This window comes from Passer montanus, unplaced genomic scaffold (assembly GCF_014805655.1).
Source record: "Passer montanus isolate IOZ18808 unplaced genomic scaffold, ASM1480565v1 scaffold10, whole genome shotgun sequence".
In the NCBI taxonomy this organism is placed as follows: Eukaryota; Metazoa; Chordata; class Aves; order Passeriformes; family Passeridae; genus Passer; species Passer montanus.
In genome coordinates this window covers 27,641,700-27,657,020 of record NW_024356505.1, presented here as the reverse complement: position 1 = coordinate 27,657,020, position 15,321 = coordinate 27,641,700, and the positions used below count along the sequence as shown (strand labels likewise).

Here is a 15,321-nt window from a genome sequence, read left to right as displayed (position 1 = left end):
TCCAGGGCAGGGCATGCTGCCAGCTCTCCACCCACCCCAGCCTGTCAGGGCTGATCCAGGCTGCAAGCCCGGGAAACAGCTAAGCTTCAATGCTCACTGCATCCTGAGAAGACAGCTACAAAACCTGTCTCGCTGGTTTTGATTTCCAGTACCTTTCAGGGTACTCAGTTTTGCTGTTCTTGACAGTCTTGTGTTTATTCCAGAAACTGATGAGCCCATCCAGGAAACCCTTCTGGGATTTGGGATAAATAGTATTGTTTGGGTTTGCAGAATGACCTTTGTCAGTGACTTTACTATGTCACTCACTATGCTTCTAGTAAAAAGGTGCAGAAAACAACTACACAGTCCACTGACTTGATTCATAAATATCACCTTTTTTCTTACAAAAAAAGCCTCACAGCTGAAGTCTTAAGGGCTTTGGGTTGGGCTTTTTGTTTGGTTCTGCCTGTGCACTCTGGCTGGACGGCAGATGTCACAGACAGGACATTCTGGCTGCCCTGTGACTCTGTTCAAGAAGGTGGCAGCTGAGGGGATCTGCATCTTTGGGAAGGTGTGGCAGAGAGCTGCTGCAGCTGGTGGCTGTGCCTCTCCTGCCACACAACACTGGGTTGTGCCCACTGGGTAAAGCAGACTTTGGCTCTGAATGATTTCTGAACACTGCAGAAGGAAAACAAACAAAATGGAGACAACTCCCAGTTCTCTGTGGCCAATCTACCTTTCTGAGCTCAAGCAGCAGGTTAGATGCTTCACAGTGCCTGGAGTGAAACCCAAGCAAGCTGTGCATGTGCAAGCAGGAGCACTGAGGTGTGGGCAGCAGGCACTGACAGTGGCAGCAAGCTAAGGAACTGCTGCACTGACATTTCAAAGTGTAGGACTTCCTTCACAAGAGTGGTATTTCAAACAGACAGCCCAAAGAAGGAGGGAACAAGAAAGTTTGTAATGTACCTATGAGAAAGAATTGGTCTCGTCATTTGAGGTGGAGAAACTGAGCAACAGACCTCGTTGTGGCTGACATCCAATTGAAAAAAATTCAGAAAGGGATTACTGGGATCCCAGAATTAGCCATTCAAACAGCCACTAGAATTTGTCTATCAATTAAATTACCCAAAGAGAACTTGGGATCAGAAGACCTCTGGGGCAAAAAGGCATGTGAAAAAATCTACAATAAACACTGTACTGTACCTGATGGTGCTAGACAAGACATCTATATTCTTGAAGCACCAGTCATAGTGTTTCAAGAAAAAGATGCCTTACCTAGAGCTAAGCCTGTCTGAAGAAAGACTGAGGAGTGACACAAGCCTGCCTTACACTCTGCACAGGACTAAACCAGCAATGCTGCTGACTCCACAGGAGTGATGAATGAACCAACAAAGTATCATAAGATTAAACTTAAGGTGATCTAGGGCTCTCAAGTCAAAATGGTAGCTGAAATAATGCCTAGAGCTCAAAGTAAATGCACAGCTAATGTAAAATAAGTGTAGTTTCAGAGTTAATTAGTGATCAAACATCCTGTAAGCTGGCAAGTTAAATACACATATAGATAAATAGATAATTGGATATTACTCCATCTCTAGCTTTTACCAAAAAAAACCATGTATTAATTAAGAGGACAATGACATGTCTCCTTCTTGGTTTTGCTCAGCTTTGGAGAGGCAAGGAACAAAGAACTGAGGAACATCCTGGCAGAACACAGCACATTCATAAGAGTCCAAATGACCTACAGTTTCATGGTGATTTATGCTGCTTGCCACAGGGCAACAGCTTCAGTGGAGAGAATCACTTGGTGCTCTGACAAACAAGCAAGGAGGTAGGTAGCTCTGATTCTTCAGAAGGGAAATAAAGACAACTAAATGTGCAACCCAGACTCTGTAAAGCTAAATACAAATACCAATTTGAAAGAAATACTTGGGTGCCTTAACAAGGGAAAACCTGGAGGACGTGGACTAAGTCAATAATAAGGCAACTGTGCAATACTCTTATCTTCAAGAGACATTTGGGGTATGACACAGAAATGCTGTATTAGCAAAAAAGCACACCAGTATCAGGACTGGAAGCACCATCCCTATGTTAATGAGATGCACAACTCAGCTATTTGTTAAGAGTTAGGTTTTTTCTTCAGTTTCGTCACAAGTTGTGCCAAGGGAGGTTTAGATTGAATAATAGGAAAAATGTTTTCCTGGAAAGGATTGTCAGACATTTAAACAGGCTGCCCAGGGAAGTGGTTGAGTCATCCACCCTGGAGGTATTTAAAAGATGTCTGTGGTGTGAAGGAACACGTTTAGTGGTGATCCTGCCAGTGTTAAGTTTATGGTTGGTCTCAATGATCTTAAAGATATTTTTCAACCTAAATGATTCTATGATTCTGTGTTTGTCACACTGCTGCAGGTTTCTATGGCTTTTAGGTACGCACACAATGTATCTTGTGGAAAAAAAATCAAGTAATAGCATTTGTTTGGGTAGACCTGCCCCATGCTTCTATGCATGGCACATATTCACATTCTCCTTTGGGCAAAACAGTTTATCTTTGGCAAAACAAAATTTTCAGCCAGAAACATAAAAGCCATTTGTTAGCACAGAAACCATTCAGGAAGATTCCAGGGCAGTTATAACAGTTGTCTAAGAGCCTAAGAATCTCTGATGAGACCTAAGAGTTCTGAGCAAAGATAAACAAATACCAAAATGCCACATGAGAGCAACAGTAAGCACAGAAACAAAGTTCAAAGATGAGTATAAATAATCAGTGGGCATCACCATCATGTTTGCCACCCAAATTAAAAAGAGCATGAAAACACACAGAATGGTCAGCACGGATTTTGTACCTTGCTCACATCTGTGGTCCTGATGGTGCAGCTGCGCAGCACACGTGAGTGCAAATCTCAATAAATAATGCAAAAACCAGTAGGAGTTTGTTGATTGGGCTTCCAGACCTGAGGCAACATCTTAGGAAGCAAACAAACTGAGCACTAACCAGTATTCCAGAGGAGCACTGACAAAATCTCATTACAAGAGACTGAGCCAGAGACAAAACTGGACATTACTTAGTACATGTTCTGGCAAACTACATTTTCATACATTCATACATGGCAAACCAGTCAATGACTCTTTTTCCTGGGTACAACAGTGTCATGGTTTGCCAATCAACAAAAATGGGCTTTTGCTCCTCACAGGCCAGTGGTAGCTGACACTCACCAGAAGCCATCAATTCCTACTTTAACACAAGTTTGACAGTCACAACCTACAAGGATCCCAGAGCAACACACAGGCCATTTTTTCAACTAGCAAAGAATAATTTGCAAATTGAATAGAAACTTAGAATTGAGACTTGGTCATTGCAGCCACATTCTCCAAAGCATTTGAAAAAGTACAGAGGAGCAAAGTCCAGAGCTGGATTATGTTAATCCGATTTAAAAGAAAAAAAAGTCTGTCCAGTCTAAGATAGAAGGCAGACTTATTGCTGAGGCAAGATCCTGCATAAAGCAATTAAGGCTTTTACTAGGGGATGGCTGGGACAGTGTCATTCCAGCTCTTTTATCAGTTTCAAGACTCTCAGCACTATATGGAGTTTTGTTCAAAGCCAACAAGAAAGTGATTTCTGAGGTGCTAGAGAATTACCTCAGGAATATATGATGATCATTTACATACTGAAAGAAACCATAGGGGAGCTAGAAAACACATGGCTTAAGAAAAATAATTTAAAATATTAAGTTTTAGTACATAACTTCACAAAACAGTAGCATGTAAAAAGTTCTAAAAGCTTGTCACATGGAAAAATTAGAAAAGCAAGTCAAGGAGAAGAACAGATCTGCAAAAATGTGCCCATAGATTTGATTGCAACATCTGGAATGAAATAGTTCATAGATTTTTAGCCTTATTTCAGTAAGACCACACATGCTTCTACATACCAACTTTCTTGTTACTAGCCCTGGTGAAATTGCAAAAATGTGCCCATAGATTTGATTGCAACATCTGGAATGAAATAGTTCACAGATTTTTAGCATTGTTTCAGTAAGACAATGGTACCACACATGCTTATACATACCAACTTTCTTATTACTAGCCCTGGTGAAATGCCACAATACCTTCTGACATTCCTCTTTGTTTAGAGGCCATGAATTTATGTAGTTTGAACTGAAGTATGATTTCAGACATATAATGCCTATTTGCATTATTCACAAGTGAACAGTAGAAAACAATATCAAAGAAATGCTGAAAAACATCCATGACAAAGGCCCTGATCCACATACAGCAACAAGGCAGAACCAGTGAATCCCTGGTTGCCAATGCCTGACATTTTTTAGAACAGAATGATGAAAATAAGAATACGTGCACTGGTGAGGACTGATACCAGTCAGAGAGGCTTAATGGTTGTATAAGAAGGCAGGCAAGGAGAAACAAAAAGCTTGGTAAGATTTGTGGTTCCAAGAGTGGCTGCACTTCCCAACAACTCATTTCAAGACAGAGCTTGAGGCACAGCCTGCCGAGAGCAGGGACCTCCCCACCAGCAGCCCTGCACTCACACAAAACTGTAACCTCCCCTAGGCACACCTGGGAGGAACAGGGAGCATCTCCCCAAAAGCCCAGCACGGGAGAGAAGGATTTTTTGCTAAAGAAGATCTCAGAAGAAGAACAGACATCGCTGCAGCAGAGTCAAGAGCAGAACATGGCTCCACCAGGACAGCTGTGTTGCCCTGAACCACCAGAGCACAGCACTGCTGACGGCTGGCAAGAGACTCAGAGACCCCTGAGTAATGCAGCTCAGCATTAGAACTCCCAGCCAACTTAATTCACACATTGGAAATAGGCACTCAAAATTTTACACTAATTGTTAACAGCTAGGATTTTTAGATTTGCCAGAAACAGAGGCTCCAGCTTAAACCATATACACTAAATGCAAATGTGAACAGAGGTTCACAGTGTGCACACAAAGGAGGTAGAAGTCAAGAACATCCAAAACTTGTCCTGTGCTGTAATACTCTAGAGCAGAAAAACAGTTTTAATTTTTAATACAATTTTTTTGGTAGTGAATATTAAGTGAAAATGTTACAGATCAGTTCTAAAAGGAACAGCTTAATACTTACAACTGAATTAATACTGAAACTTTCTACAGGACCTACTGTGTATGCATTCCCAGGCTTTAAGCAGTTAAGTCAGCATTATCTTGGTCTTTCCAGCTCAGATCATGGATCCAATATATCATGTGTAAAATTCTTACAGCATCTTGTGCCTCTTTCAGAAAATCATCTATGAGGATTACTCACCAGTGTGCAGAGCAGTACAATGCTAAATGAGGAAAATGAGCTTTACCCCTCTGTATGTTACAGCAGAGCAACACAGCATTTTATGTCACCAGCAGTTGGTTACCACTGATCAGATACTCAATCCTTAAAGAACATAATGGCAATTTTTTTTTTCATTCTCCATGGAAATCCAGAAAAGAGCAACTAATATGTGAGAATATTTGGTCCAGGGAGTGGTACCAAATATTGGTACACCTGGTGGTACCAGTTGTTCCCCAGTATTTAAGATCTACATTAGAGTAAGTGATCAGGAATAATGAAAGTCAAAGCAGCTGGTACATTCCAACAAACAGTACCACTATCTGTCATTTCAGTCTATAAATATGCTTCATATCCTAGTAGATCTATACTAGAAAGAATATTTAAATATAGTTTTTATCGCATGTTTGTAAAACAAAGGCCAGGTATTGGACTAACCACTAAATTATACACCTTGATCAGTTGTATAACACACACCATTACACTTTTCTATTGAAATTCCTGTCATTTGTAGTAGTACTTAACTACAGAATCTTCCAAGAGAGGAATCAGTCTAGAACTGAAAGCAGCACAAAAAATTTCTCATTGCTCCTCTAATCTATTTGGATTTTTCAGTAGCTAAACACCCTTCTGAGAAAAATGTATGCCAGATTGCTCATTTGAATTTCTCTGGCTCTGGCTTCCAGCTACCAGTTCTTATTAAACCTCAGTCCAATAGATTAAAGAGTCCTTTGTGACTACTTTTCCTCTCCCTGCTCATTTATACACCACAGAAGTTATCTCTCAATCTTCTTGTGGATCTAAAAACCAGATTAACTTCCACAGTACCAAGAATTTTTCCAGCCCTCAAATACTTTCTGAACCACAACCACCTATTGTGTGTCTCCTTTAAAAATGAATCTCAAGAATAGGACACGCTGCATTTATATGAATTTCAAAGATGTTGCCTCCTGTTGTAAAATCAATTCCCTACTGATTAACCTCCTATTCTCCATAACTTTTTGTCTTTAAATAGTTCCTAGTTATAATTTCCCCTTTGGCTGCACTCAGATGCATCTCTCTGACTGAGACAATAACACCATGGACATGGACATGGCAGAGATGTTTAAAGCTTTCATTGTCTCAGTCTGCAGCTGTCTCAGTCTGATGGGCTAAGGCCATGGACATGGACATGGCAGAGATGTTTAAAGCTTTCATTGCCCTTGTCTGCAGCACTGATGATGGGCCAAGAGGGTCCCAGTGCCCTGAGCTGCAGAACCATGGCTGTGAGAATGAAAAACTCCCAGCTGACTCTGAACTTCTACAGGATCTGCTCTGGATCCCTCTAAGTCTATGGGGCCTGATGGGATTCATCCAAGAACACTCAAAGAGCTGGATGATTCATTGCAAGGCCTCTTGTAATGCTTTTTGAGCAGGCTTAGGAATCCGGGGGATCCCAGCTGATTGGAAGATGGCTAAGGTTGTCCCACTGTCCCAAAAGGGAAGATACTAGAAACTACAGGCCTTTTAGTATCTCTTCAGTGACTGGTAGAATTCAGGAGATTATTCTGCAAGTTACTGAAAGCCACCTGAAGGACAACATGGTCAAGGGTCACAGCCAACATGGATTCACAAGGGGAAAATCCTGCTTGTCAAACTTAATTTCTTTTTATGAAAAGGTAACTCACCTAGTTGACCAAGGAAAGCCAGTTGATATAATCTTTCTGGACTTCACCAAAGTTTTCAATGCTGTCTCTCACAGTACCCTTCTGCACAAGATGTCCAGCTCACAGCTGGATAAACACATCATGTGATGGGTGAGCAGCTGGCTCATGGGTCTGAAACTGAGAGGAGACATCATTACAACTTCCCCACGAGGGGAAGAGGAGGGGCAGAACTGATCTGTTCTCTGTGGTGACCAGAGACAGGATCCAAGGAAATAGCCTGTGTTTGTGTCTGGGAGGTTTAGACTGGATATTAGGAAAACTTTCTTTACCCAGAGGGTGGCTGGGCACTGGAACAGGCTCCCCAGGCCAGTGGTCATGGCACCAAGCCTGTCTAAGTTCAAAAAGGGTTTGGACAGTACTTCAGGCTCATGGTGGGATTCCTGGTACTGTCCTGTGCGGGGCAGGAGTTGGACTTAGATGAATCTTGTGGATCCCTTCCAACTCAAGATATTCTATGATTCTAGTAAAAAATACTTTTCATTATAGACTTGCTGAAACAGAATTTACTATTTCACCAAGCTTCATTACCCACAAATTTTGTGAGTAATCGTTTTGTTCTTGGTTATTCACTGCAACTGAAAATGCTAAATGGTATCAGGCTTACTGCTCATCTTTCACAGAAGCCCACCAGAAGCCTCCTCTCCAGTCATGGTTTTTCACTGACAATCAGTGGATGTGATCTGCAAATCTGTGCTTCCACTGTGATCAGCCTGTCTGTGAGTCACATCCTTCACTCCCTCATCCTGCTCCTCCACAAATAGCTTTTTCCAGTACTGCAGTGTAATGCCTGGTTTTTCTTTTATGCAATAATCCCACCCAGCAAAGATACCTAGTTCCACTGACCAATTCCATCCTTCCCATAATAAGAAAAACCAGTCTGTGGAGCTATTATTACTGGCATTGCAAATGCATGCACAAATGCACATCTGCATGGAAGGTATTGCCTCACAGCACAAAGTTTTTCTACCTGAGGGAGGTCCTGGACTTGGATATCCTTGGAAAGGACAGGTTCCAGTTACAGCTCTGAAGCCCTTCTGCTATCATGTTAACCTGATGTGCAAAACCAGTCCTTTTTCTGCCAGGGTGCTCTTGCATGCCATCAAAAGACATCTGAGAGGTCTTGTGATACCTGTGGATCATTACAAAGTGCCTTCCAACCCACTGCTGGTTTCTTTCTAATCATGACAACACTGTAATTGAATATTAAAACACCAGATAATTTCTTTATCTTCTCTTTGAACTTTCCTAGCCAAACTCAGTCTGCTATGATATAGCAGAATGTTTGCTACATTAAGGTGATTAAAACACCAGCCCATGGAACTGAACAGCTGCATCTACAACAATTTATACAAATTAAATATTAATAGGAATATGGATGAGAATATTTTCTAGGATCCCAGTGCCCTATTAATCTTAAATACATTACATGCTGCTGATTTTCTTGCTTAAGATAACATTTATTAGTCCCATTTCTACATGGTGCTCCATCAAGATTAATTCTTCACTGTGTTTTTTTAACAGCACTGCTACATTTTGCTAGTTTATACATAAGAAAGTAGATATTTTATTTAGAAATATGAAACTGAACCACTATACTGTCTAGTTAAGGCTAGTTATTGCTTGAGAATGGCAGGGATACAAAAGAACTAAATAGGATTTTAATAATGTAGGTTTTATTGAGAAAAAAAGCCACAGTGCAACAGAATGCGACTCATTTAATCTAGAAGAACTGCAACCATAAGAATTGCATTTTGAATGTGCATCATGCAAGAATGCCATATGGGGTTTACTGTCTAAATCCCTGTTTTGTTGTATACCATAAAAACAAGTAAACAAAGTAGAAAAGGTTTGCAGCAGACATGAGGCATGAATTATACTCATGAAATTAATTAATTCGGTTAAGGCATGCTAACAAGAAAACAGATTTTTCCATGACTGGCATAATTAGTGAAACTTCATTCCTTATGAACTCCTACTGTACATGCAGACACTTTTTCAGCAAGCCCAGCTTTCTCCCTCCCTAGCCTGCATCCCCCACTCTTTCACTCTGTACCCAGCCCCTAAAACCCTAATTTCTCTGCTATTTTCTCCAGCAGCCAGGCCTGAGGCACAGTGTGGGAGCCACCAGCACAGTGTATCCACTGACCACCCAGGGCAGACCAGACCTGCTGGTGCTGTGGGTTTCAGCCTTTGCTCTGTGGGACCATGGATAAGGTCTGTTTTCTGCCCCAAAACCATTTTTCACAAAGATTTGTAGGATTCAGTCCATACAACATCAGGTGCCAAAACATGCCACTTCTAGGAAAGAGACGGAAAAATGGTTGGAATAGTTATAGAAAGCCCTATAGTGTAAAAATCTCTACAGCTTGACCTACTCCTTTTCCTGTATTGCAAATAGACTGAAATCCTGTGAGTCAAGTTAAAGTAGTAAAAACCCAAGCAATGGGTTTTTACTGCAGTTAAAGCAGTAAAATCCCAAGCAATGGCAATTCAACAAGGCAGTATCAGACCAGAACTCTGTACACTCCATTTCTGCAACAGTAACATCTGCCTTGAAAACAATTTTTCCTCCTTTTATGTGAGGTAACAACAACTACAGAAATCACTATGGACCACATCCAGTGGCAAATTCCAACAGTGAATGCATCTGTCTAAAGGCATTTCACTCTCACCTTCCACAAGAAAAAAAGGATAATTCAACAGGAAGTAAATCCTCTACTTTTTTTGAGTGCTTAACCAACCAAACCATGAGGGCCTGAACCATTTCAAAAAACAGGGTTGTTCAATGTTACAGATGATGCTCATCTCACTTTGCTTGCCAATTTGAGTTACACAGTAACCACTCCTCCGAGACAAAACTTCTCTCTGCAGTGCTTCACCACTAGTGTTCCATTCCATGGATCCACTGGGTAGTGGCGTATTGGCACTATGGAACTGTCACCCACCGGCCCTATGACCTGTGAAATATTGGCCATGCAACAATCCAGCCATACAGGTTCCAGCTGCCACGGTACCTTCTGCCCCTTTCTGCACCACATTCCCACCAGACACTTTTAGACAAGGTCATCTGTATCCTCTTTCCCAGCCCCAGCTGACCTAGGGGAGGTCATATATGCCATGTGTTGTGGTTAGGAATGGTATTCCCAAATTTAGTGTTCCCACTGTAAGACCCCAGACCACATGCTGCTTGCTCACTTCCTCCCACCTCCCCCTGTGGCAGGATGAAGAGAAGAAGTGTAAGCACAAAAAGGTAAAAATCACAGGATAAGAACAATTTAGCAAAACAGCAATGAAATAAGAAAAGAAACAACAAGCAATACTAAAACCAGAGTGCACAAGTTAGGCGAATGATTCACAGGCAAGTGGTCCCCATGTGCCACCCACCCCGCCCTTGGTTCCCCCTGCACATGGTGTGAGGCATATCCAATAACCCTGGGTCCTGGCTGTGCCCCTCCTGGCTGATGTGGCCAACTTTAACCCTGTCCTGGCTGGAACAGGACACCATGTCCTCGCCACTGATGCTTAAACAAGCAAACTGACATCTTCTTTGGGCTCTCTGCTGGCATGAGTCTCCTCTTCAGTAAGATATTGAATCACAACCCAGAGAAACACAGAATCATTGGATTGTTTACGCTGGAAAAGACCCTTGAGATCATCAAGTCCACCCATAAACCTAACACTGCCAAATGAGTCACTAATCCATGTCCCCCACTAAAACATGCCTCTAAACAAGCACACACTACCCACACTGGTTTTCTACTCCTTTCTTTACCACCTCCAAAACCTGTAGGAAGGTCCACTACTTGCTTCAACTGTACCAGATGGCAAAGCACAGCAATATAATCTCAGCACAGCATTTAGATAAAATGCAGAATTGCATCATAGTGTTAACATCTTGTCCTTCCACTAATACTCCCATCCCACCATCACTGCTTACAAAAAAGTGTGCATTATGTCATTGTCATGTTTCTCATACCTGAAACATCACCTTCCCCATACCTTCTCATCCTCCTCACTTTCCCACTTTCCATTTTTTCTCTTACTAATATCAGAAATGGAGATTCCCATAAACTAGAGACCCCATTCCTGAGTTTCCTTTTCCTAAAATATCTGAAAACTATCCTATGTATACACACATAAGTGGATACATTTGTCTGTATGTATGTATGTTACTTTGTTTCATTCTTACACTTTAGTCCAGAATTAAGGATTCTGTATCAATCCTGACATGGAGGTGACAGAAGTTCGCACAATATTAATAGTAATGAGATAACCTGTTCATAAAACACAGGGCTTGAGAAAGGACACAGAGAGTCTTCAGTTACAGAAATATACTGAAAGGTGCCACATCAGGTCCTTTAAACCCAAAAGGTTAAATTTGAAACATTATTATTTCTTGAGAGAATTGTTTTGAAAAAGTCATTGTTAAGGAAAGTATTGTATTTTATGTTCATAGCTCTTCAGCTAGATTTCTTAAATTAAGCTCATTTCCATGCCCCTATCCTTCCACCCCCATAAACATCAGCTCGTTATTTAAAAAATGCACAGTGAATAAGAAAGAGGCAATTAAGGATGAGGCACTGTAGAAATTGTCTGTGACAGGTGTTCCAAGAATGAATCAGTACATGACTTCCCTGTTCTTTTACTCTTCCTTAAGCATCTGCTTTTGACTTCTCTTCTGATTTCCCCTTGATGCTTGACCCTAACAAAACCTCTGAGAACTCCTCAGGAAGTGAGGAGCTACAGGAAAATTTTAAAAGCTACAAAAACCCCAGGCGTGTCCAGTGACTCCTACCTGGCTTTGGTTAACCTTCACGCTCCATTGCTACTCAAAGCATCTCATTTGTTGAGAACTATAGCATTAGACTTTCTCATTATCCGTAACAGTTACCTTTACACAATATTGGTTTTCCCATTTAACTCAGAAAAATCACAGGTTCCTTGCTGGCAATTGGTTCTTCCCCCAGGCAGGGCACAGCCTAACTGCAGGAGGGAACCAGTGCTTGTCAGGAGTATCTGTCACGTCTGCAATAAGCCATTCCTCAACCTTGTACGACTTGTGGATTAAATTAGATCTGCCAAAATTTTCTACCAAATTTCTATTAACATCACATTGTTTCTAACAGCATAACTGCTGTGAATGTGTATAATAAAATATATATCTAACTTGACTCAGTCTTTTGCAAGGCACACTCTGGGACTGAGATTTCACAACCAAAAAAGACCAGAATATTACTAATGTAGGAAAGAAATGGTCAGGATATCTGGGTAGAAAATAAAAGATAGACTCCTAGACAAAGTAATTCTAGATTAACATACTAAATAGTTTTTTTCCCTTTCTAGATTAACATACTAAATAGTTTTTTTCCCTCTTTGTGTTACACAAAGAAATACAGAATTATTCAGAAGGGCAGCCAATTCTCACAGCAGGACTAACAGGGAATCCAGACCAGGTTGTTCAGGGCTTTATCCAGTTGGGTCTTGAAAACCTCCAAGTATGGAAATTCATAACCCCATGAGCAACCAGCTGCACTGCTTAAGCAATGACACTGAAAATGCTTTCCTCATTTAACATTGCCCCTGATATTCATTCATATTGTGTAAAGTTGAAATCTCCTATTTAAATTTGTCAGTCTTTTGTTCTCCTGCTATACACTGCTGTAAAGAACCTGGCTTCACCTCCCTGTAGGTGTTGGATAGCCCATGTTAGGTCCCTCCAATGCTACATTTTCTTCATGCTGAACAAGCCCTGCTATCTCAACCCCTCTTTGCAGGACCAGTGCTCAAAGCCCCAACCATTTTGATGGCCTTTTTGATGTGGTGCTCAAAGCCCATTTTGATGGCCTTTCACTAACTCGTCTAAGTTCACTGATATCTGGACACATCATTGCAGATATGGTATGAGTAAAGGAGAATAATCACTTCCCTCAGCCTTCAGGTTACTGTCCCATTGATGAAGTCCAGTCTGCTGCTATCCTTCCTTGCTTTGTGATGATCAAGGATGAGGATGTAGTGTATTCTTGGCTTCTTATTCAATTTTGTCTGTTTTGTTGACCCTGTCAGCACAGGTGCTAAGTAACACCAAAAAGCTGAATGAGCAAAGCAGAAGACTTTTCTGCCCAATTTTGCAACCTATCCTCATTTAATATGAATGGAAGATCAATTGTCCTGTCAGGATAGCTGCTTCCTCATATCATGTACAATCATATAAAGAATCTGTTAGGATAGCAGAACTGCAGTGACAACATGAGCCACCCACAGTCTCAGGCTTTTTATCTATCTGAGCTATAGATAACAAAGCATCCAAGCAAAGTCACCAGCTCCCTCTCTTCTCTACTGCTCTACTTGTTTTACTTTTTGCATCAGAAATTGTTCATCCCAGAAAACACTATGGGCGTGTGGAATTTTCTTGGTCATTTTCAATGCAAAGATGTGGCCAGGCACAGCATTTTACAATTACAGTTTACTAGCCTAAGTGCACACTTGCAACTAGGAACACAAATTAAAGGGAGCTGCAAGAAGGAGCTCTGTTTTAATGGGAAAACAGGGGTTTCCACATAATATGTGACAAGTCAATAATGCATCAGGAAAGACAAGATATTTTTAGTTCTCATTCAGTTTATAAGCATAATATCAAACTTCCTCTATCTAACATGCCAACACAGTAATGAAATGAAGATAAAAAGATGAGTGACCATACTCCATCCAATATGTTCAAGTATCAATATACTGCTTATCTCTTTGCTTGAATACTTACAGAATGTATCAGTAATTTTTTTCATTAAAGTTTAAAGAAGGATTTTTTCCAGCATACACAGAAAAGGCTTCCATTTTTAAGGGGACTGTTGAAGTGGGAATTTAAGTTGGGCCTCTAAATCTTAAATCTCTGAGTCACATGTGAATGCACTGACAACCCCACGGAACCCAGAATCTGCCTCATATTTTTGCTGACAGGTACTGATGCTTGTGAGTGTGTAGCTTGTCTGCTATGATTGCCTGAAGAAAACAGCCCTTGACATAAGAGCCATATGAAAACACACTAAGTACACACACTGCTTTACCCACCATTGCTGTGTCTAAACTCTTCAAAAGCATCTCTCTATGAACACTTCACAGAGAAGCTTTTGAACACTCTATGAATACTTCTGTATTTTCTATATTCAAGGAAAACACATTCACCTCCTTTGAAAAGGGATTCTTGCACAATTTAACAGTTAATGTATACATATTTTTTATCAAATCCTGTCAGCATTCATAGCTCTCAACTCAGATTAGTAGCATATAATTTGAGCAGCAAAATTGAGGAGAAATACACGGTGGGTTTAAAATCAGAAACGGCACTTGTTTATGATAATATTTGCAGTTCTTCCATCTAAGTACCCACACATATTGCACATACTCCCACAGATATGGAAATTAATATGTGAAATACCTGTGCAGCTTGAGTGTCACAGTTCCATAAACAGTAGCAAAGCCCAGAAGACGAACCCATCTTAGGAGAACACAGCGAAATATACTTGGCTCAAAATACAAAATGACAACCTATAGAACAGAAAGATAGAGAGAGCTTCAGTACTGCTTCCATGAGAAAGTAGTTCTTCATTCAAATGCAGAATAGTTGCAAAACAGGACAGCAGACACATTTCAGCTCGTACTGCTGTATATTTAGATTTTCTAGTAAAGCATCGGGATGATCAGATCAACCAGCTGGCACAGTTCTAGGCACCAACTCCTTTTTGAAGGGAGCTGGCAAAAGCCCTGTGACAGACTGTGAAGTGACAACACTTTTAAATGCAATTCCACTGACTTTTCTTAACTGAGTGAAAACATGTACCCAGAGAGGAGGATAGAACAGACAAGGACTTTTTCCTTGAGCAATTCAAGTAATATGCAGCTGGTTTAATTCCGGTTTGATAGGCTGTATTTACTAGGTTACACTTCAAAGTCACTCCTAATAAACCTAGCAAAATGATAGCTGCTCATTTTTCTCTACCAAACTAAAAATGATTGCACTGGCCTCTTTCTATGCAACATATGAAATATTTAATGACACATTTAACTCTTTCTTCCCCATATATTTCACCTAAGCTATATCAAATCTGCCTGTGCATCACAACTTTCTTAAGGAAAATAACCTTTTTGTTCACCTATGCATTTCTCTAACCACAATAAAAAAATGTCCTACCATGCCCTGTCTACCAAGGACCATGCACAAGAACAACACTCCATAAGCAGTAAAAGAAAGCTACTTCTGTAGGTATAGTGCATATAGAAGCTTCACTATCAAGTAAAATACTACTCTTCTCTAAAACAGGATTGCTCAGTAAATTCAGTCACAA

The 15,321-nt window shown here is 40.7% G+C and overlaps 1 protein-coding gene across 2 annotated transcripts in view; it reads right to left on the bottom strand.

Moving 5' to 3' along the window:
* GPR158 (G protein-coupled receptor 158) overlaps positions 1–15,321 on the bottom strand; it is a 190,023-nt gene that overhangs the window by 39,466 nt on the left and 135,236 nt on the right. For both annotated transcript variants that reach the window (XM_039712117.1, XM_039712108.1), the window contains exon 6: positions 14,415–14,524. In XM_039712117.1, the coding sequence (XP_039568051.1) occupies positions 14,415–14,524 (110 nt within the window). The remainder of the gene's footprint in view (positions 1–14,414; positions 14,525–15,321) is intronic.